Source organism: Strigops habroptila, chromosome 6 (genome assembly GCF_004027225.2).
Source record: "Strigops habroptila isolate Jane chromosome 6, bStrHab1.2.pri, whole genome shotgun sequence".
NCBI classification, from domain to species: Eukaryota; Metazoa; Chordata; class Aves; order Psittaciformes; family Psittacidae; genus Strigops; species Strigops habroptila.
Window position 1 is genome coordinate 11,500,654 of NC_044282.2, and position 23,222 is coordinate 11,523,875.

At 43.0% G+C, this 23,222-nt stretch overlaps 1 protein-coding gene across 1 annotated transcript in view; it reads right to left on the minus strand.

Annotated features, from left to right (window-relative positions):
- DCBLD1 (discoidin, CUB and LCCL domain containing 1) overlaps positions 1-16,389 on the minus strand; it is a 47,475-nt gene extending 31,086 nt beyond the window's left edge. The window contains exons 1-2 of the mRNA XM_030489702.1: positions 16,031-16,389; positions 69-281 (exon numbers count right to left, since the gene is read on the minus strand). Of these exons, the coding sequence (XP_030345562.1) occupies positions 69-281; positions 16,031-16,262 (445 nt within the window). The 5' untranslated portion in view covers positions 16,263-16,389. The remainder of the gene's footprint in view (positions 1-68; positions 282-16,030) is intronic.
- Positions 16,390-23,222: the final 6,833 nt, after the last annotated feature.

Sequence of the window (23,222 nt, forward strand, 5' to 3'; positions counted from 1 at the left end):
TGCTGAGCTGGCTTTTAGTCACGCTTTTAACAGTTCATGCATCGACCACTGTATTATCTTTTACATACCATGCAATGTTGAAGAGCTCTGGATGGTAAGGTAGCTGGATTCGCATTTCTGTGATTCAATATCCAGGTCTCCAATTTTTAAGATCAGGCGTTTTCCCAGAGGCACTTGGATTTTCTTTTCACAAAGAGTGTAGTTTGGGTATGTCCCAGGATAGTTCTTGGATGCCAGGGTCCCACTGTCTTGATACATCACCATGTGTCCACATCCATCCCCTGCCGCAGGAGAAGAAACAAAGAAGAGAAACGAAATGTATTCCTCAACAAAAAAATGTGTAAGAAGATACTGGTCACATAATCGTGTCTCATGTGTGCTTCCACCTTTTAAAAAAGTATTTTTTAATACTCCACGTCAGTTATGCTGCTGTTGGAACATAAGTAACTAAAATAAACACAGTCATATTTCTTTTGTAAAGCAGTAGAAAGGAGGGTTGGAAACACTCATGGACTAAAATGTATTTGACAGTCCTGTACAAATGGAGTCTCTCTGGCTTTCTGTTTTACAGCCAAACCTTACTGAAACCCTGAAGATGCACTTCCACATGTAATAGGTAGGATCCTTCCTTAAATAGTTTTACCCCAATTATCATTCTGCATTTTATTTCCATAGAAAGAGCCATCAGAGAGAGGGTAACTGAATCATACGTGAAAACACAGACACAATTTAACTATGTAGTATCACAGACCTGACTCATCTTACTTTCCTGTTGGATTTCTTGTGCCACTGACACAACAGAAAAAGCGCAGGAGACAAAGCAAAGACACAAGAGGGGCTTCAAAAGTGGGATGTGCATTGTTAATGGTATGTAGGTTACTCCACAGTAGTATGCCTGGAGATGTATGTGCTGCTGCCTCCTTTGTCAAGAGGTGAATATAGGTGCCTGCAAAGTGTGTTTTTGAGGCACTGTGTAGGAGCCTTTCCTTGGTGGAGAGGCACCTGAGGAGCAGCTGCAGCAGAACGTATGACAACAGGAAAAGGTGCATGGAAATACATGGGGGGATGTGGGGACTGACACAGAAAACAGGAAGCATCCATGGAGGGGAAGGAAGCAGGTATCAGATAAGAGACCTTGACTACTAAAGGAAGCAATTTTTACTGAACTATTTAAAAGTGTGCTAGTAACTTATAATGTATATATTAAAGATGAAACTATTTCATTCTGCTGGATCTTTCAAATATTGGAAACTATTATAACAGTGGAACTAGTGCCATATGCATGTGCATATAACTAGCAATCCTGTTTTCACTCAGTTAGGCCATAGGCACTCTACATAGGAGTCTTGTATACTGTTATCCTTTATCAGTGCAAAACTGAAGCTGGTCCTGGAAGTGTTAATAAAATAAAGAATCTCGCAGAGCTGGGAATTCACAATGCTCACTTTAACTACCCAAAATTTTATTTTGGGGGATATTTTGTTTAAACTGTTTTGGTCTGTGCATTTTAATTACTATCTGAATTTCCTTCCACAATCACTAGGAGACAAAGTTAAGCTTTGATAAGATTATTTAAAGATGAACAACTAGAAATGAAGTGTTGATAAAGAAATGTGCCACACTGGTGGTTGGGGAAAAGTGGCATGCTGTGCAAAGATAAGCTCCAAGCTATCAAACTTTGACTTGCTACTATATAATTACACTGCCATTTCATCCAAATCACTCAACTGCTTTTTCACAAACAACAGCATTTATTTTGAAGCTTTAGCATTATTACTAGCTTTGTTGACTCCTATTTAATTTTATTGCAGGTTCATGCTTGGAATAGAGGTGAACAAGAGACATAGATCCAAAATCATATCACCATAAAACATATTAAATACATTTTTTCAGATCTCCTTGTTCACATGCTTTAAAAAACATCTGTTGTCCAAGCTTTTTATCCAGTGTATTGATTTCAGAATGCACAGGAAAATACTCAAGATGAATGGCAAACTGGTCTCTTGATCAAATCATCTTTTAATGGAAACTTTCTGCAGCAGGAATAAGAATATAAGGAGCAATACAGTATATGAGCTATCAACCTTCTGAATCCAGGGAGGGGTCACAGAGGTCCAGGTAGTGTAAAACCAGATTGCTTCCAGCATGACACAGGACAACCTTCCTGCCTGTGTAGGCAACTACCATGTAGTGAAAAATAGCTGCTCATGACCTTTAATTTAAACTGCATGTTTCTAACTGTAAGTATTTACTTTAGCTGGGCTGATGAAAATGAAGTAACTGGAGCTCGGTTTGCAACTTATCCTTATTGGAAAAGGGAAAACAAAGGGAAAAGTTACACAACCACAACCAAATGTCATGGGGATGAACACCCTAAAATGAAAAGTCTAGTGTTCACATAGTCTTCATCTTGCTGGGCTGTGTTCTGGCCTGTGTCACCTCGGTACAAACCCAAGGATCCTTTGTGGTACAAAACACCTCAAAAAAGGACATCACTATCATGGTAGGACCCTGACAACTGTCCAGGTCACAGAGCATTATATTTCTGCAGAAAGTAAATTGGCAAAACTGTGCTCCAGAGACCTCAGCCTGCTATCCTCCTCTGTCGAGGTTACATGAGGTCGTGTTCCCAGCGAAACTCCTTTCCTAAAAACCTGCCTCTGAGTCAGTGTTGGAACCTATTAACACCAGAACATCTTTTGAGCTAAGAAGGCACAAATGCTATTTTTTTACTTTTCACTGGCGGAGCGTGGTCATTCAAACACTCCGGATGATGAGAATGAAGCACAGCATCATCCTACACCTGCAGTGTCCCTCGCTGCCTCTTCTTCTGTCTGTCTGCCTGCCTCAAAGGAAATGGTCATGACAAAAGCTTGTTCGCCACAAGAACTGAAAAAACGTCCAAAAAGTCAGACAAAGTCCTAGTAACTATTTCTTCTTACAGAGAAGTCTGACCGCAACTCTAATTTTTGAGTTTTTCAGCAAGATTGCCAGAGCAAAGTAAATCTTACACTGAAATTTGCTAGAAAATGCACCCTAGGGAAGGAGTCTGAAGGTATAGAGGGAAGGTAGAATAAAACTCAGGATCTGATAATTCGTTCAAAGAAAGATTTTATAGAATCATAGAATGGTTTGGGTTGGAAGGGACCTTAAAGATCATGTAGTTCCAACCCCCCTTGCTATGGGCAGGGACGCCTTCCACTAGAACAGGTTGCTCAAAGCCACATCCAACCTGGCCTTGAACACTCCAGGGATGGAGTATCCACAGCTTCTCTGGGCAACCTGTTCCAGTGCCTCACCATGCTCACAGTAAAGAATTAATTAATTAATAGAATGATTAAAGATTTAATGACTAAATTCACAAAAAACTTACAAATTTCACCCCACTGTATACCAAGAGCTCAGACATGGAGGCAAATTGTAAGGAATTCAAAATGTATCTCTGTTCACATTTTCAAATGAAAAATGTGAACAGTACAACCATTAGTTTTGTTCTTATCATTATTTTCCACGAGATTTTGATTTTCAGTACAAATGTATTGCCCAAACATCAAACACATTGAGTTTAAAACACAATGGATTGTCCTTATGAAAACCACGGTTTAAATACCTGATGTTGCAGCCTTTTCTATAGGTACTGCTCTTCTGGCTGGAAATACATGTATTCAACCAGTCAGTTTGACACAGAATTCCTTGCTAACACTACGTTTTCACTTAACATTACTTCTGAGAACTGCTTTCTATCACCCCGTTTGGCTAGAAGCTGGCAGCCTTGCCTCAGACATCCAGGTTTCATCACTTCTCACTGGACGGGAGCAAAGCAAAATATTTGAGCACAAGGTATTCAGCAGCCAGAAAGTCTAAACATGCTTAGATTTAATAAAATGTCTCCTCAGCACCAGGAGTTACTACAAGCACATCAAACATGCTTTGTAAACTGGATTCCCATGGGCATTTGAATCAAGATCGTGGTTTCTGGATCGTGGGCGCCTGCCTGTTGGCTTATGCGCATGTTGCACCAAAGATCACACAGTGCTGGAATTAAGGCTGTTTACCACAGATAAAAATAGTCTCCTATGGCAGACAATGGAGATAACTCCCCAAGAAGTGCTAACCACGACCAACACCTTCTCCTGTGGCGGCAGGCACACTGCTTGCACCTTGCCCACACTCACACAGTGCATGCATGTAAAACCAAACCTGGGACCCAGCTAGAAGACACTAGTGCATGTCCCTGTGGAGAGGACAGGAGGAGGTACCAGGTGGCTGGCAGGTAGTACCATTTCCCATCCTCAGATACATGCATTCTGAACACACATAGGACAAGGTGGAGGAGTATCTCTAAACAGATGCATCTGGGCTGGGTCTGATCATAGCTGCTGGCTCATGGGAAGGAGGGATCTACCCTGCCCAGTAAGGATGTAGGTGGTGAAACTGATGCCCACAGAAAAGCTCCACCCCACACCATGAACTGCCCTTGCCACCGCCCTGACAGATACTGTAGCTTTAGGAAAACAGTGGTGGTTTCAGAAGCAGCAGAGTTATAGACCTGGTTCCTTCAGGTACCCTCCTGCCACCCAAAATCTCCTGGCTAGGCTGTCTCCTCCCATTGCTTCCCAAGCCCAGTGCACAAGCCATACCCTGGCCTCTCCTCTCACTCCTTTGCTCCCCGGGCTTTTCTACCCCCTGCTTACACACACAAGTGGATATGCGCAGTGCCTTTATCCAACCACTCAGCACATTGCCCCCGAGTTAGGGAAGAGGTTTCCACGGGCTACACCTTTCACAGAACATATTTATGCCGCCAACTACAAAATGGTTACACAGCATGGTATCAAAGTGCGCTTTCAAAAGCATTGCTACAGTATCCTGGCAGCAAACAGCTGCCTTTTTCATCCTTCTGATTCACCCTCACAAAGCAATTAATAACTGACTTGGACTCACTCCAGCGCTAAATACGTGTTATACCTAGGCGTGCTCACACACACAGCCAGTGGCTTCCTGCCCTCTTCCACCCTGTCAGGCACCAGCATTTCTCTCTCAGGCTCTCTGCCTACAGACTGCTGCTACCTGCTGCCCCTTGGCTGCCAATCTCTTCCCACCAGGACAAAGGCACGTAAAGCAACCTTATTTCCCTCTCTGTCTCCTCTCCCAGTCTGACATCCCTTTGCATGCCCACCTTCATGCCGGTTCTCGAGACAAGGTGTGCTCCCCTTACCCTTCATGAAGGCTAGGGAGCAGAGCCAGAGGGGGGCTGCTGGCCTGTCCTTCCTTCCCACTTCTTCTTCGCTTTAGAGGAGAGAGCAGAAAACTAAGTTTGCATACCTAAATTTTGGATTCAGCCAAAAATCAGTGTTTTCTGAAGAGCTACATCTGCAAATGGATACAGCCAAAGTGAAGTGAACGCCACTGAGTCAAGGATACTGCTTTGCAAGCTCTGATGAGAAGCCCCATGAGGAGAAATGAGATTAGTCTTGTCTTCCACATTGCTCTCCCTGAAGTAATAACTCCAGCTTATTAAAAGATACAGTAATAACTGAGTTAAGAAGGAATTCTGGGCCTGTGTTGAAAGAAGATCTGAGTTATGCATAAGAAAAGATAAGCATCTAAGAAAGAAATCAACTCCTTCCAGTCATACCTGTGCCCTCCCTGCTTACGTGGGATAGGAGAAAAGACCAGGAAAAAAAACAAGATATTTTGCCAGATGCCATCCAAATCCATTGGTGTGGCCTGACAACATCAGGTTTTCATACAGCTACTCTAATGTCCATCACTAACAGAATCGTGCACACTGCAAACACAAACAGGTTTGTACCTTCACTGCTTTCTGAGGTGATGGAGTAAAATCCATAGTTAAGTGTTTCATCTCTAACCTCTCCACTGCCAAACCTGGGTCAAGAGCATCAGCTCTTTACTGTGCCATTATAACAGAAGAGAGAGCCCACCATACAACCATAACCTAAACCTGTCACTTCTCCAGAGAACGATGAAGATGTCAGACCTCTGTGCTTTTCCTGGCAGTGGGCTCAAGCAGGTAACAAAACCAAAGGGCAACATCATGGGTCTGACGCATTGCTGGGTAGGCGAGTACCCCCAGTCATCTTCCCTGGTGGCACTGGGGTCCAGAGCTGCAGGTGTCATGGGGGGTAGCAGGGGTGGGGGTGGCCACGCAGTTGGGGATTGCACAAGCCACGAATTTCAGGGCAGATGCCATTTACACCAGCTGAGCAGCTGGCTGAGCCCTGCATCTACAGAAGTATGTAAATCCACAGAAGGGTTTTTTTCCTTTTCTTTTCTTTTTTTCTTTTTTCCCCCCAGCAGTCCAGCCTTACATTCATCACAATGTCTTGTGAATACAGCAGAAACTATCTTCAAATACTGAAAGAAACCACTGAGAATGAAGGCAAGTCTATAACCATCTGAAAAAAACAGTGACTGCAATCTTTCATGGCCTTTAAACTAGTATTAATACTTTTTCAAGGGAGGAGGTGCCCCACTTTGCAGGAAAAATAAACAGCATGCAAACTTTTTCTTTGAATTGCATTTTCGTTTGCTTGACTCCATTAGGTTCCCAGGAAATATTCTAATTCCTGTGCTGCAGCAGTTCCTCAGGACACCCATTTTGCTGCCCAAGCTAACCAAGCAGTGGCTGGAAGGAGGGCCGAGAGCAGGAAGGGAAGGTAAAGCAGCAGAAGAAACAAAGGAACATTGTGGAGTGCTGATTTCATTGCCCAAATTATTTACTTACCAACTTCAAAGGGATGCAAAAGGAGAAGGAGGTCAAACAAACCACAGTGTGTTTTTCCCTCCTCTTCACAGACATTATTTACTGTAACGTCCCTCTTGAAGGAGGAATGAGAAAGCAGCAAATGATCTCCAATTGGTTCCACAGTGGTTCCATAGATCACAAATTCCCAACCCCCTGCCGGTCAGGCTGCGGCTGGGCGCCCGCTTTCCTTGGAGTGTCCCCTGCAGCCAACCTCAAGAGATGCTCCACTTCAAACATGCAAGAAGCTATTTTGGTAATCACTTTGATCGCCGTCATCAGGTATAGAAAAAAGTCCCTGACAACCATTCCAAGTGTCTTATCTAGCAAAGTAGCTTACATCCGTACTCCCATTTTTCAAAGTTGAAGAGGTTTTTTAGCAATTGCAGGCACAGTCATATGCCAGTAGTCAGGGAAATCATTTCAGCTGGGCTGACCTACACAGAAGCGACTTTGCAGGATTGCCACAAACAACCTGGGCAGCCTTTACTACCCCAGAAGCCTCCGCCTTTGCAGAAGTTTGCAAAGACAAAAACTTAGTAAGATCTGAGATTCTATTTATTTAGCTGCTAAAATGTCAAAAAAAAAAAAAAAAAAGCCAGAAACGACACACTGAAACTCTTCCCGTTTCACTGTATCCATAAAGGCTTAATTCATTTTGCTGCTTAATCAAATAACTTTCTGGAGAGCAACCATCTCGTCTGTATATACATCTTAGGGACTTGTGTCAGGATGCAACCTAATGCTACCTGGCTACATTTATGCATGAGACCTCAGTGACAAGACAATTCAGATTCCTGTAGAAATCACAGTTGCCAAAAGGAGAGAACTGGCAGCTACAGCCTGGTAGTCCCTTTCCTATGAATTATTTATGAGAACACAGACATTAAGAAGTTGCTGCATTCTGTAAAGAACAAGATCCTGCAACATGTAAGGGACAAGGTTTACACAAAAATGTAAATAGCATCATACGTTTTTCTTGCTTTGCTTCTATTAAATACACAAATAGTAGCAAACTAGGTTTGGCTTTGCTTTTCAGGATCACTATCTGGTTCCATCACAATCTGTGAAAGACAGACAGTACCGGAGTACATGTCAAAAATAAGTATGGTTTAGTCACTGCTTCCAGGACTTAGGCAGTATACCCAAATGTAGTCCTCCAGAGAAGCGAGCTTCAGCACTGGAATTTGCTTTTCAGCACTCTAAATACAGCACTCTCAAGCTTGTGGGTGTGAGAAAACTTCTATGCCTTTTTAACTGCTGCAATGCTGCAACAAAAGAGATTTGTGATTTTCAATTTATTTATTTATTTCCTGCATAGCTGCATTTAATAGTTGCCAAAGCTTTTCTTTTATGGAGGTAGCATACTGCTGTGATGGACAACCTCAACATTTTGTTGGTCAGTGTGTTTCAGGAAACAGATATGACATCGGAGCCACACATGTGTGGAAAATTCAGAGGAATCTTAAGTGCAGGGTACCCTTTCTGCAAAAGGGAAGTTGATGTTTTGTTTTATAACAAATACCTGCCTACTTTAAATACACGTCCACATTATACATCTCAAGTACAGAGAAGGCACCAAGCAGTTCATTCCCAAGCACTTCTTGTAACTGCATGCTCAGAAGGAACCTTGAAGGACTGTAAATAAATGGGAAGATAGCCATGCCCCTCCACCAGTCACCCATGTAGAGTAACTCAGGACCCTAGTGATGTTCCAGTGCTACAAAGGCTATGGGGAATAAATATCCCACAGACAGATGTTTTTTCCCTATCCCTCTGCCCACAGCATCCCAGCAACGTGGCAGGGATGTGGGGCCACAGCAGGAGCTGGAGCCCCCTCCCACCCTGTGCTGGGCTCACCCTGGGCTGGGGGGACTCTGTGCCAGCAGGGCATCTCCTCAGATTCTGCTGATCTGGGGCAAACATGCAGTTGGATTTTTATTAAGGGCCTTTCAGGCGAAGTAGGAAATGCTAATCTTAACTGAGAGACATATATATATGCAAATTGTTTGCTCTACTTTCTCCATCTGTTTTCTTCCCAGGTTTTTCTCTTCACTATGCTTTACTGGAGATTAACTTACAGTATTGCACCAAATTTGGACTGTGTGGGAAACATATGCTGCAAGCTCAGGGCCAGACTCGAATATTGGGTTGCACAGGAATAGGAATATTCACAGTAGTGCTAAGGACTGACAAACCCACAGGGACAGGAAATTCAGCGACACCAGGGTAAGGAGAGGCTGAAGCAGAGCTGTTCCAGTTACAGTAGCAGGTGGGAAGGCAAGATTTCAAAACAGCTTTAATCTGGGTAAAAGGAAATGGCTGAACATGATAGAATGAAACCACCACCCCCCTTATTTTTTAATCTGTAATTCCCTTGTTAGTGTGATTCAAGTCAAGTAAGATTTACGGTTACCGATGACAAAGAGTGGTCTTTTTTTCTTGAAATCAAACTCATCCCAGCTTACTTGAAAAAACACACATTCACTTTTTTTGTCTGTGTGGCTAAGTGGAATATGTGATTTGTTAGTAAGAAAGGACAACAGAAAACACAACACTTTTCTCAAAGCAAATTACACAGACCCCTATTATCCCCAAGGTACAAATTAAGAAATATCTCAAGAAAAAAATTCAGTGCTTTATGATGGAAGCAATAATTGCCACTTACCAGCAAGATGCAATTTTCTGGTTTGCCTTTTGACTTAGTCAACCCAACTTCTAGGCAGCTAGCTATTTCCTCCTTGGTTATTGCAATCTACCAAGTGGTTCCTTACAACTCCAGTAGAAATGGAAGCAAAAATTAACTCAGCTAAGATGAAGATACAGCCAAAGCTGCACCAGACTTCTGACCTGGAGCAATGAACACAAGAAATGCCTTTTTTCAATGTTCTCATGCGATCAACCTGCCTGATACTCATCACCAAGACATTAACCAGAATGGTACACTCAGACACTCTCTAAACCAGGAATTTCTGCAATCGCTCTGGTTCATAGTGGTTACATATAGTTGCTGTGAAAGACACTTGAAGTATTAAAAAAAAAAAGTACTATAGTGTTGGTTGTGGTGTTGTCTATGATCCAAAGCTTCATTTCTGTTCTTCTGTGACATGTTAATATGAGACTGCGTAACAGGTACTTGCAAATTAGATTTGGAAAAATAGCGCATGCCATTCTGCATACACCACTTAAATCGAAACATTGTAATTTAATTTCATTTGACTAGATTTTTTGATTAGCAGTAGTATCAAACAATCACATTCTCAAGTTTTGAAACAGGATACAGCAGAAAGGTCTGAACAGTTTTTCATTCACCTCAAGAGCAAATACCTCAATGTAACTGCTCAATTTATCTTGATACTTTGCTTTCCACCTAAAGAACACAGGGACTGAATTTCATCTAACAAACCAGCAGATTCATTGACAAAACAAAAGCATTAGCACTGTTGAAAATCAGCATGTTCTCAGATACCCATTTTAAGGACCACACGTGTAGCTATGCCTCTTCTGTCTGTGTCAAAATACTAATAGATCAGCAAGTGCTGACTCCTCCTTGAGTCTCAAAATGCTAACATGACCACCCAAGTATTCATCGCATGTGGCACAATACTTAATATTACAGCTTATCTATTGAAATTCTTTCCTAAAGCCTTCAGCTTTGTGGTTCCCAGGCATTTCAACTTCAATTCCCCTGTATTGTGTTACCACAAGAAACATGGGATAACACAAACGCTTGGCTTTGAGAGCAAGCTAAGACAACAGGGAGGGCAACAGCTCTGGTGTTAGCCATGGACCTTGCTGTCAAAGCCCCCCAGCGGACAGGGACCCACAGGATGCTTGAATTTATTTTACAGATTAAAATATATTTATTCATACCTGGAAGGCAAAATGGACTACTTTGTTACCAGCTCATTTTACAAACAAAGCATAGCTGACTATCAGGTCAAAGCAACGCACTAACACAGAACTGGTGTGGCACCATAGCAAAACACAAGTAAGTAGTTTCAGGCAGAAGCCACACGTCTCCCTTCTGCACAGTTACTGCAGCTGCAACAACAAGGCTCAGGCACATAACAAAGCCATTCTGTTCAGATGAGCAAAGAAATCCACCTATGTTTCCAGTGTTTTGAGGTCTCTCCTACTACACCATGAAGAAAAGTTTTGTTTGATTTCTGACAGGACACACAGGCCTTTGTATAACATAAGGGATCACATCCAGAACCCCCCATGTGTTTTTGTAATTTGAAATAAAACAAATAAACATTTTTATTCAGTAGACATGAACATCTGGAAGATGACATCAACATGACTTCAATGTCAAAGCGTTAGACTGAAATCCAATATCATTGAACAATTTGTGGTGGAAGTGCCAGAAACTTGAACATCACAGATTAAAGCTGTGATGGAAACAAGGTTTCTGCAGCAGCTGAGGGAAGAAACAACATTTTAGATCTTTACTAAATTCCTGATGAACATTATCATAATTACAGGAGCAGCTTGAGCCTAAATTTGTAATGCTAACTACCAAAATTAAGATCGTGGTCTTGTAGGATCTTGGGTCTGGGTTTCTCACCTTGTTCTGCTCTGCTTTACCCATTTATTCTCTTGTCCCTCTTCATGGCACTTGAAAACACCTTTACTGAAGCTCTTTGGAGATGAGTAAAGATAGCAGGGCCTGGGCACACTCCTCCTTCCCTCTGTCTATGTGGAGGAGCAGCATGGAGCTGCTGCACAGGTAGCTGCTGCCATGAGACAGCAACTCCATCCCACAAGGGAATGGAAATAATAAGTAAGGTTGCATTGGGACTGGAAATCCTGCTCAGGGAGGATGAGAAAGTCCCACCACCACCACACTAGGCCTTCACGTCTTGTAAGGAAACCCCTGAGAGGCAAGTCCTGTCTCTGTCAAAAGAGGAGACAGGGAGAAGGAATGAAAGACCAAAATGTTTCCTCCTCATAATACTCTCAGCTCCCAGGCTTAATTATACAGGATCAACGATCCTAACCATAACTACTGGCAGCCTTTCTATGTGCAAGCATCCAACCAACCTCAAAAATGTGGCTTTAGTACTCACATAATTTTCACAGACAAAAATCAGTTTAATTAGTTCGTAATTTATTCTGAAAGCAAAAATGAAGATATCTGTATACTCTTAAAACTAGTCAAACCACTATCCTTTTTTATTTAAACATCACTATTAGATTGTCCCAGTTTGAAGTTTCCTACTCCCAGTTGTAACACTAATTAAACCTTTTGGGGAAGTTATGTGCTAATTCTTATGCATTGCTATTAACATTTTTTATTGCGGATAGTTGGGAGTGAACACCATTCCACTGAATCCAGTCAGAAGAATTTTATTTTGATTTTGTCTGGCTTGTTTTGTTCTTAGCAGATGGTGCAAACCCATGTGTTGATGAATACGTGCCACAGGAGAGCATCTGATACGATACAGCTGGCCCCAAACTACAGCAATGTCTATGCTGAGGACTTCAGTGCTCGCCACCACTCAGTATCACACTTCTTGTGTTAGCTCAGGTGGGCTTTCAAAACTATACTACTTCTGGTATCTAAAAAAGTGCCCTTAAGAAGGTACTTAGGCACCTCTAAGTAGCACAAGCATCCTCAATGTTGGGTTTTCAAATTAGTTTTTACTGTGCTACACATGTAGCTCAAGCGGACTAAGGGTGACACAGGTTTGATAAATACAAATGAATGTGTTTTGAATATGCAAATCAACAAATGATTTGCATGAAATATGATTCAACAGCCATGCATCTTACATGCATGTGCAGGTAACAAGTTTCCCAAGGCATCTTTTTCTCCATCCCAAATCAGTGAGAGCCCCAGTGGCCTCCCTGTCTCTGATTTCATTTGAAACACGTTCCCTGATAACCTAAAGAGAAGTACATATAAAGAGCTTAGAGCTATTTATAGCAAAGTCTGTATGACTGAAAACATTGCAGTGTTCATGTGGTGGGCACATGCATTGCTTATGAACTGCAACCGGAAAACTGTTGCCTCCCTCTTTAGCGATTCTAGTCAGCATTCACAAGGCAGGATAGAGGGAGCCAAGGAAGGAAGCAGACATAAGGACAAAATGCAAACAAACTGAAAATTTACCAATCACTTATATTCAGAAACTGGAGGGGTGGGGGGTGGGGAAATACGAGAAAGATTCATCTCTATCTGCATTTCAAACTGCTGGAAATGGGCATGCAAAGTGGATCAGCATCATCACACCAATATTCTTTGGTATGGGTTTTGCATGAGCCCCTGAGAACAGGCATAATCTCTCATAATTACTGCATATGCTGTTGGCACATTAAATAGCAGCCTTGTCTCAACATATTTAAAAGTCTAACACTCATCAATTCTTCCAACTGGGCATTGGTTGCAACAGTGAACAGACCCAGGAATACTGCAAAAAAAGTTCATGTTCGGATGCTGAGCTGCAAATCCCACATGGACTTGTTTCATTGCTGCGCTTTATTTGAAGTGAAAATACATGAGTTACAGCAAGAGCAGTGGCGTAAAAGTAGAGTAAAATCCCCATTCCTCTTTTATCTTCCTACAAACCCAAACAACCCTCAAGTCAGTTTTAAGTCCTACTGGCCAGAAATGTAATAGAAGACAACTCAAAACTCTAAGAAGAAAGACTCAGATTCAACTATGATTTCTGCTGCCCACAATTACATGGTTCAAGGTCTTGCTCAATGAGACCAGACGATAAAACAGAGATTGGTGAAAGGCAAAGATAGTGTGTCCAGGTTTGCCTCCCTTCTGCCTGGGGTTTGAACCGCTGAAAGGAGATTTTGAAAAGAGATACCAGGTCAGGCATGGCTGGGTGAGCTTGGCAGGTGGGGAACAAGTTATATTTTGTAGTTGTCATCAAAGAACTGGCAACTGAAACCACAAGAGAAGTTAATATCAGCATACAGCAGAATAAAAAGGGAAAATAAGAACCTTTCATTATAAATCCCAAAGCTATTTATTACTCATGGACAGTCATAGATGTGATATGTCCCCAGGTGAGACCTACTAAGCCTATAAACATGTTTTAATTAAAATCAGTTCCCTAAACGTTCAGCCTTTCCTATCATCATTCTATGAACAACAGAATTCCATGTTTCATAGATGTCCTCGGACAACACATGCTTAACATGCTCAAGAGCAGAAAAAGAGATGCAACCTGGGCTCTGCCCAGTCACACTCAGATATGAGCCATGCTACGAAGTAACCAAGCCACAGTGAAAAAAGGGGCCTTTCCTTAATTTAAAACTTAAGTAAGAGAACAGAAGCTGTAACAGCAGTTTCATCCTTGCTCTGTAGCATCTCTCAGGAATAACTGAAGAGGAAGGTAAGCTGGTCATGAAAAAAAACCAGGCTGTGCAGCCAACTCATAAGAAGCCAGAAAAATGTACTACTTTACTTCTAAAAATGGGTATTTTAAAATCAATACATTTAAACCAGCACATCTTTCTTTGAACCAGCTGGTGGGAGACACCAGTGGTGACAAGATACAGAATTAGCTGAAACTTGAGCCTGGTTCACTCTGGCACTTCTCGTGCTCCATTACAACTTTTACATCAAGTCAAGAAGCTTGTGTAACAGGAAGTTTGTATCTACTTATTCTTATCTCTTTCTCCACTGGTGTGACTTCTGAACACTTAGCCCCTGATTTATAGGGTAATGGAAATAAACAAACAAACAGAATAACTGCTCCCTGAGGAGAAAGGAAAGACGGGGGTCAAAATCTCTTCTGCTTTCTGGACACTGGACAGACTATCTTGTAAATCTGAGTTTGGTCCAAAGAGAACCAGGCAAAATATTACTTGTACTTCCATGCTGTTGGCTTGATAGCAGAAACATTTTTAACACGAATACTACATAAGTGCTTTTACCAATTAATTTAGGAGTGGGATTCATACTGCTGAGCATCACAGTCTGTATTAACCCTCCCTCCCCCAAAATCCCAACAAATTTACTATTTCTAACTGACTCTCCAAATTACTTTCTCCTTTATGTCATCACACATGAGACAAACCTCGTGAAAAAGGAAACTAACAAAAATAACCACTGATGAAAAGAGAGGATTGAGGACATATTTTTAATTTGCTACATCTGTGTTTCCTGGAGCATATCAAGTTGGAGTCTCAAAATGAGGAAACATATTGAGGACAGAATAGCAAAGCTGGCATGTAGCTGGCAAGTGGAAAGGCGACACAACTCATACCAAGTTCTCCCTTCTGTGGAAATCTGTATCTGAAAGCTCCATTAATAGGAAGTCATGGGAAAAACAGGCATAAATCAGCCAAACAAAGTACTTTGTACCACTGCCTGGATGCAATGCTAATGCACAGCACTTGGCTTCTGGAATTTGCAGCCAAGTTGGAACATTAATACGGGGACTATTTGCCTGAATGTGTTGTCAAACTCATTATGATGCTTAATTTCCAGAGTTAAGTATTTTACCAGTAGCTGGTGAACACTTCTAAAATAGATGCATCAGGCCAGGCAATGCCACAGCCAAAAGGTTGCAGTTCCTCAGCAGGAGGTCAGCTGCACTTGTAATTTACACAGGAAGCTAAACCGTGAGCCACATGGAAACACAGGATAAAGAGAATACTACCTGGGCCCTAATTTTAGTAAATTGCAGTATCACAAAAGGGCTTGCGAGATCCATCCCCTTGAGGTTCCCACGAAACTTTGTCCCGGCACTTACTCGGGCATTTCTCCCTCTCCGCGAGGCAGTGGGAGAGCAGACCTGCCTGGACACAGCTGTGGGACAGCGGCTGCCAGCCCCGGCTCTGGGGCAGCGGAGGTGCTGCCGGCGGCCGAGCGCGGCCGCCCTGCCCGGGGCGCTGGCCGGGGCTGCGGAGGCGCGGCCGGAGCCGGGCGCCCGGGGAACCGGCCGGAGCCGCTGCCCGCCTCCTGCCTGCAACTTGCCGGAGACTTTTTCTCCACTCATTTGACTTTAAAAGAAAAAAAAAGTCCTAATTAATGAAAGCTCAAGAAAGCCGTGGTGTACATTTACCATAAGGCCGGTTACCACTTTAATCTCGCAGCTACTCAGACACGGGGATAAACCCGGCGAGGATTAACCAGGTCAACTATATACAGCCCCGAGAGCAGCTCAGGCTGTGCTCCCGCAGAGCAACGAGGCGAGGACGGAGACACCCCTTCCCATCACCCCGCCGCTCGCCCCGGCGCAGGGCTGCCCCCGGGTCCGTGCACACCGGAGCCCCCCGCCCGCCCCCCGCACTCACCCAGCTTCTCCGCCCGCAGCCACAGCGGGGCCGAGGCTCCGAGCAGCAGCGAGAGCAGCAGAGAGGGGGCGGCCCGCGCCCCCCCGGCGGGGCCCATGGCTCCGGCTCTCGGCGGGGCGCGCAAAGCACAACTTCCCCACTTCCCTCCTGCTCCTTTCTCTTCCTCTCCTCTTCCTCCTCCTCCTCCCGGCTGGGGCGGCTCCCGCGGAGAGGGGCAACCTCCCCCCGGCATCCTTGCCCCCCGCAGGTGTTTCTGCGGTGGCGGAGAAAGGGCCGAGCGGGGCTCCCGCTGCCCCGCGCCCCGCCAGTGGCCGGGCTGCAGCGCCGCCGCCTCCCGCCTCCCCAGCCCCGAGCTGGGGGTGGAGAAAGGAAACGGGAGAAAGGGAAGCGCCACTATTCCCATTGGGCTGCAGCGCAGAGTATCTCCTCCTCCTGCCGTGGACCGAGGGGCTGGCTCGGCCCCTCTCCCCTCCCCTCCCCGGGTGCTGCTTCTCTCACCCACGGCTGCATTGGAGCAGGGGGGTCCTCACGGTTGGGGGAGGTGGGGGGGAGAGTCCGCAAACGCGCGCAGCCCGGAGCATCGCTTATGTACACGTCCATACACATATATATTTTTAAGCAAGCAGGATCATGTGTGCAGGCTGATTCCCCGGCGGTGCTCCCGCTGCCACAGCGAGAAGGGGCGCGGTGGGACACGAGTGGGGTTGGCGGGAGCGCCGGGCTCTGCAGCAGCGCCGAGGTCGTACTGGGGCTCCCCGTGCCTGCACCCAGCTCCTGGGGCGGCAACCCCACTCAGGGCTGCAACAAGCGTGTTCAACGCGTGCGAGCTGCTTCTGTGCGCTAAAATTCTGGGCTGAATTAGTTCTGGACCTTTTAAAGGATGCTGCGGGCAGCCATCTCTCCGAATGGGACGGGCTCAGCTGCCCGGCTCTGGAGACCTGTGTCACGGGGAGGGGCGCAGGTGCATGGCAAGGAAATGGCTGCAGTGCCAGCAGCCGCAGGAGACTCTCACATTAAACAGGCCCCAGCGGCTGGCCTTTTAAAAGTGTGCCGGAGAGTTCAAAGTAGCCCGTCTGACTATGCAGAGGCGAATGGGTTCACATTGCTGGCAGGTCACAAATACTGCACTGCTGTGCCAAACTGAAGTGTGTAATAAACTTGCATGTCCTAGAGACAACTGATAATTGTCAGATTTTGTTACATTTTAGAAGTCAAGTTTAGTAAACCTTTATTCTAATTGAGCTCTTGTTTTGCAAGTGTTAATGTCTGGTTTTTAACTTTTCAGACACCATTTGTGATCAGACATATTTTTTATCATGTACCCGGTACATTATATTCTTGATATATGTATTTAACACAGGTTTTTAGTACTTGAGACTTACCCCTTCTTTGCAAAGGAGAGTTTGAAATCTAGACTAAAATGTTGGGTGTGGTGTAAAGCAAAGAGAGAGTTTGTTGCTGCAGCAGTTTAGCACTCTGGCTAATTCTTACTGGACCTTGCCTGCAAACTCCACCAACCTTCTGAAGGAAGTTGTGATGGGTCACTCAATTCTAGACTGAAGGCTGAGAGACTTTCAAAGAGGAATATGTCCATATGAATAAAAGTGGCCTGGTCCTCTATTTGTCTCACAGATTGTCAGGAAGAAATCCATACAAATGAGAGTGATTATGAAGGGGAAAGGGTGAGAAAGCCAAACTCTGCCACAGCCTCAAGACTGGATTTAAAAAGAACACAAAGTTGATGAAAATATTGTGGTCATAGGTATTCTCCAATACCAAATACTGGTTTGAAACCTACAAAACATAAATGAAAACATGAGGGAGAGAAATAAATAGGACAAAATAAATGCTGGAAAATACATATCACCTTTGAAAGAGTTGCAGTTATTGAAGAGCAATATAAGAACATAAAAACATGCAGTGTTTTGTATCAATCTCAGTGGGCAATCAAAACCAGTCAGTCATACATAGGTTGGCGCTGGGAATTGTACTGATTTGCATTCCATCAGCTGAGATCTAGAATATTCTTTAATAATAGGGGTGGGGTTTAGGTCTGTTTGTTAAGGTCTGTTTGTTAAGGCTCATCAAAAATATTGGCAGAAAAGTCCTGCACGTCAATCCCAAGTAACCTTATGGAGGCAGTGGTGCGATACACTGGGTCTGGTGATCTTGGGCAAGTTAATATGCAGAAACTTCTGCCATGCTGCTTGCAGATACTGTTGCTAGAGCTGAGCTCTAGGCAGAACTTGGGTGGTTGGTAATTGGTACAGGCAAGTTAGCAGCAAAGCCAGAAGGGGTTTTGGCTGTCACATGCCTTTAGGAAGCTCATAAGGAGGAGGAAGGTGGGTTGACTGAGACTGGGAAGGGAAGCTTTCTCCTCCTGGGTGTTGGAGGCTTTGCAGTGCCCTCTGGGACAGATAGTTAGAGAATACTTCCCTCCACAGTTATTTTTATTCCAATGATTTGTAGTAAAATGATAAGTCATGCCCTTGAGACTGGAGCTGTAGAGTATCTGGAAGCAGTATTTGTTTTCCTTTCATGACTGGTGAAGGAGTTTACTGTACAGCAGAGCACTGGTGGAAGGAAGGGCAGGCAGGCTGCCTTTTCAATCTTCTCACCACCCTGGGCTCAGCAGGAGCTGGTTGCTTGTCCAAGGCCATGTGTTTCCCATTGCAAATGAGTATAATACTCAGGTGGAAATTCTGCAGAAGGTGTAGGAAGCACTGCTTTCCTATTGACTGCAGTAGGATAATGAATAACGCAATCAGTGAAGTAGCTTCTGTATTATTTATTTTTATATTAAACTCACATTAGTTTACCATGCCCTCTCCTTGTCAGTTTGGAATATGCTGTAGGCAAGGAACTTACTGTCAGTTTCCAAGATTAAATAATTATTAAGATGAATGGAGTAGTCTGTAGCTCTCAAAGCTGTTATTTGAGGACTTGTATAACCCCTGTCACATTGCTACATTTGTTCATGTGTGCTTTTCCAAATTTCCCTTTGCAAGGAGGAGAATTAAAACCAGCTTTTAGATAAATATAGTTTTAAAGGACTTTGAGCCAAGGCAAAAGATTAATTCAGAAAGAAGGCATACATTGAGACTGACTAATAACTTGTGGGGATGTCGCACAATGGGAGCTTCACAACATGAAAACTCCCTGGCAGACCACTTCTGACAGCTTAATGCAGCTGATTTTGGTCACTGACACTGACTTAATTTGAGAGAGACAAGATTCACCCAAGGACGTAGACAGGCTACTTTTTAGCATGAGCATGTGCCCTTGTGCGATTGGTTTTCCAAGCATATGGATTAGGACTATTTCGTGTGTTTAATGCAAATGGTATTTAACTGAGTAACCTACAACTAGATAACGTACTTCATCTAATATTCATTATACAGATACCTTTACTGTGCAGCCACCTGCAAATGAGAAACTATGGTTTTACTCCGCGGATGTCTGTCTGGCTTTAGGATATACAGCAAGACAGGATGTCAGGACAAAATCAGCTCAAAACATTTTAGAAGGTTGTTGGTCAGTATGATGGGGACATTTCATTTATAGGCCTGTACAGTTAAAAGCTTAGTGGCTTTACGTTCTCACCTATACTTGTTACATACTGTTACATACTTGTGTATAACACACACTGAAAGAGCTTTTTCTAAGCAGACCTAAAGCATCTAATGAGTCCTTGTGTGCTTTGTGTGATGTTAAGCTGGTAGTTTGTCTGGGGCAGAGGAAGAAGGAAAAACACATTGGAGAGTTTACCTAAGTTTATCTAAGCTTATCTTGCTTATCTTGCTTCATGTATGTTCTAGGGAAAAAAAAAAAAAAGAAAAAAAAAAGCCAAAAACCTCATTTATACAAAGAGGTTTAAGTTTCATCTTACTGGAGCAGCCTTGCTTTTTGTGCAGCTAACAGGAAAGTTCCTGTTCTTCATAAGCTGTAAGGACTTTCTTTCCTGACAGTGTAAAAGAAAGAGGAGGAATTGGAAGGCACAATGAGGTGGAGAGGACCTGACGTTACAAATTACAAAGCAAAAGAACAATTCTAGACATTGAGAGGTATGTTAATCTTGTCATTTAGCAGGAGGATAGTTTGCAGATTGAGAGGCCTGCTAACAGTCTTTACACATGGGCCAGGTTTTGCATTGTCATTGGTGCAAAGAAAATAGTATGATGGTTTTATGGGATAAAGCTGAGAACAAAATGCTCTGGTTGCTGATCTCTGTGTATTCAGGTACTGCATTCTGCCAGCAGTGTGTGGGGTGGTTCTATTAAAAAAAAAAATAATCAGAAAATACTATAAAGTAAAAGCCTGAGATGTGTCTAGATTCAACATTTGTGTATGATGTGTGATGAGCCCTCCTTGTTAAAAATGGTTAGGGGACAGCAAGGTCAGTGCTGCCGCTAGGCTGTGGCATGGCAAGTTCCTTGCGACACACTTGTATATTTATTTAATGGACATGGCATACTGTGCAGTGTTTATATTACTGGAAGGCTAAGGCCATGCCCATGGAGCAGCAAAAGCATTTCAGCCTGTGTAACACCACCGTCTATTAATGTCTGCATACCACTAAACCAGCTGGATATAGACTGACCTCTAGGATTCCTTTGGGCTTCTGGATATTCACTGAACTACTGCTGAAAAATGGTCTCCATTTTTAACAGGTTGTGGGACTGAGCTCTCCTTGTCAGAGCCAGCCTTGGTTCTGGTGAGGCTCACATTAGCAGCCTCCATCCTTGCTTATGGAATCATCCCTGCCCAGGTGTGAAAGTGCACAGGAGTGGAGGAGCTAGTGAAATAACATTTCCACTTTTATAGTAGTTCTGAGCAAGTGACTAAGAGAATACTATGACCAAATGATTCGTTACTTTAGTGGAAACACGAGGCACAAATTAGACAGAAAAAGCTTCAGATAGAAGAAACAGTTTAACTTGCACTGGCACAGGTTGCTGCGCACACCCACATGGATCGGTTGGAACCATAATGCTGGCATTATGCAATTACACTGCTAGCAAAAATCCCCAGGGGGGAGAGACCATAAATATTCTTAGACCTTAAGAACATGGAAGGAGAAACTGTGGGTAATAAATTTGGGTGATATTCTTTGGGAGTGAAAACCCAACTGCAGCATGCTTTGAGACTTTTGTCTTTTATTTTCAGCAGCAGCAGACAACGATGGGTCTTGTCAGGGTGGGAGTAATGTAGCAGGGCCTTTACCGGCACTGGCAGGAGATGCCTGTGGGGTAATTGGATGCTAAGAGGATACACAGCCTCTTTCACTGCAACAGCAGCAGTTGGGTGTAACTCTAATGAGAGCCATACAGAGGATGAATATGCACTTTTCATCACTTTAATTACTGTAACCTATCCAATCATGTCACCTATTATGATGTAATTATGAGCTCAAGATGAAGACTGATCGTTTGTCCCACTGCCACATATTTTGCAGTTTCTTACAGCTGTTTCATAGTCTTAGGTCATAATTTTCCTTACTTTCAAGCGAAATGAAATAAAGTTGCTAATCATCCAGATTTTGAAGACAATCAACCATGCCATGCTGCCGTCTTAAATTCTGTCAAGAAATATGGGGCAGAATGTTCCTTTTCATATAAACATATTGTTTTAGGGTTGCCTTGAAAAATATTATGATCTAGAGATTCATGACACTCTTTGTCAAAACAAAGCCTACTATTTTATAACTTACTAGTTGGCAGCATGCTTGATCAATTTGTCAGTGACAAAGCTCTCATTGTTTTTTTATAGGTGTTTTAAAGAGTTTTCCTGCTTCTGTTAGGTATTAACCCTCATACATTTAGAAAGTAACAACTTTTCCCCATTAATACATAGATAATAAGTGATTTTTAACTGTAGCATGTGGCGGTTTTTGTTTGAATTTTTTTTTTTTTTTGAAGGGGAGTTCACAGCTGAATTTGCACAGTCTGCATTTTTTTCCATGAGAAACAAGTAGTCTTAATCATTTACTTCTGTTTATGAGGCTGCATCCAAGTAGGAGCTAAGAAATTACTTGTGCGAAATATGTAGCAATCCTGTGGTCACTTCCAGGAACAACCAATTACGTTTGACTCACATGCCTTTTTAATAAAGACAGCAATCGGTCTAGTTATATTCTTCCAAAGAAAGCGCGGAGTATTGGAAGGTGGCTGCAAGCAAGCAGAGTTTGCTGGTTTCTAATATAGTGAGTGCGGCACTTATTCTCATGTACACTAGAGAGGGCAGTTTACATACTATTTTATTGATCACTGTACCCCTGGCTAAATGAGTAAAAGCTTAGAGAGCTGAAAGGAAATAAAAGTATGAGCTGGGTGATTGATATGAGCCTCATGTAACAGAAATCATCCAGTTTACCCCAGATCTAGTCCATCTTCCTAATTTCAAGTGTTCATGCTATGGTCCAGTTTTCTTGCAGGGTGCGGTATGAACTCAGAGGTTAAAAGGCAAGTCCAGAGATGGTCTTCTTTCCCTTCAGTTGATTTCTTTGAAGAGAGAGGGATGGGAATCATGCTTAATTTAGTAATTAGCTATGTGTGGGACTGTGCTCCCTTCCCTCTCCCTGTGGCCACTTTGGGCCCTATGGAAGTCTACACTCCTTGGGAGCTTCACAAAAGTAAGCCAGTTGTGCCTAGTGGAAGCACGGCTCATAATTCTGCAATAATCATTACGTACAGAAAAAAAGCTTCTTGTGTAACTTTTCCACATAGCATCGGGGCATTGCAGCAATGAATTAGAAGGTCAAATTCGTGTAATTCATAACTGTCACAGCGGTGGATTACAACTGTATATATAGTTTAAGGGTTCACTGTCAATTGCTTTTAATAAGGCTACTTATTAAATGTAAAAAACTGATCAAATGTTATCTGTCTTTGTAAAGACCTTTGTCCATTTTTAATATTAATTTCAAAAAATATGGGCTTAAGTTTAAAAATTTTCTCATATTTTAATTACAGTATTCAATGTATTATTGTGCCTGTTTATGAAAATAAAAAAAATTATAGCCTACCTTAGGTTCCTTGTCAAAGATAACTGGATAACAGAAAGTAAACGAGGCAGGTTGGTGAACACTAGAATCAGTTTTAAACATTCATTCCTCGTAAAATAACAAATGACTAATAATTGAGATTTTTTATCATGTAAAGTTAGGTTTATGTGGACAGTGTAATTTCTCAAA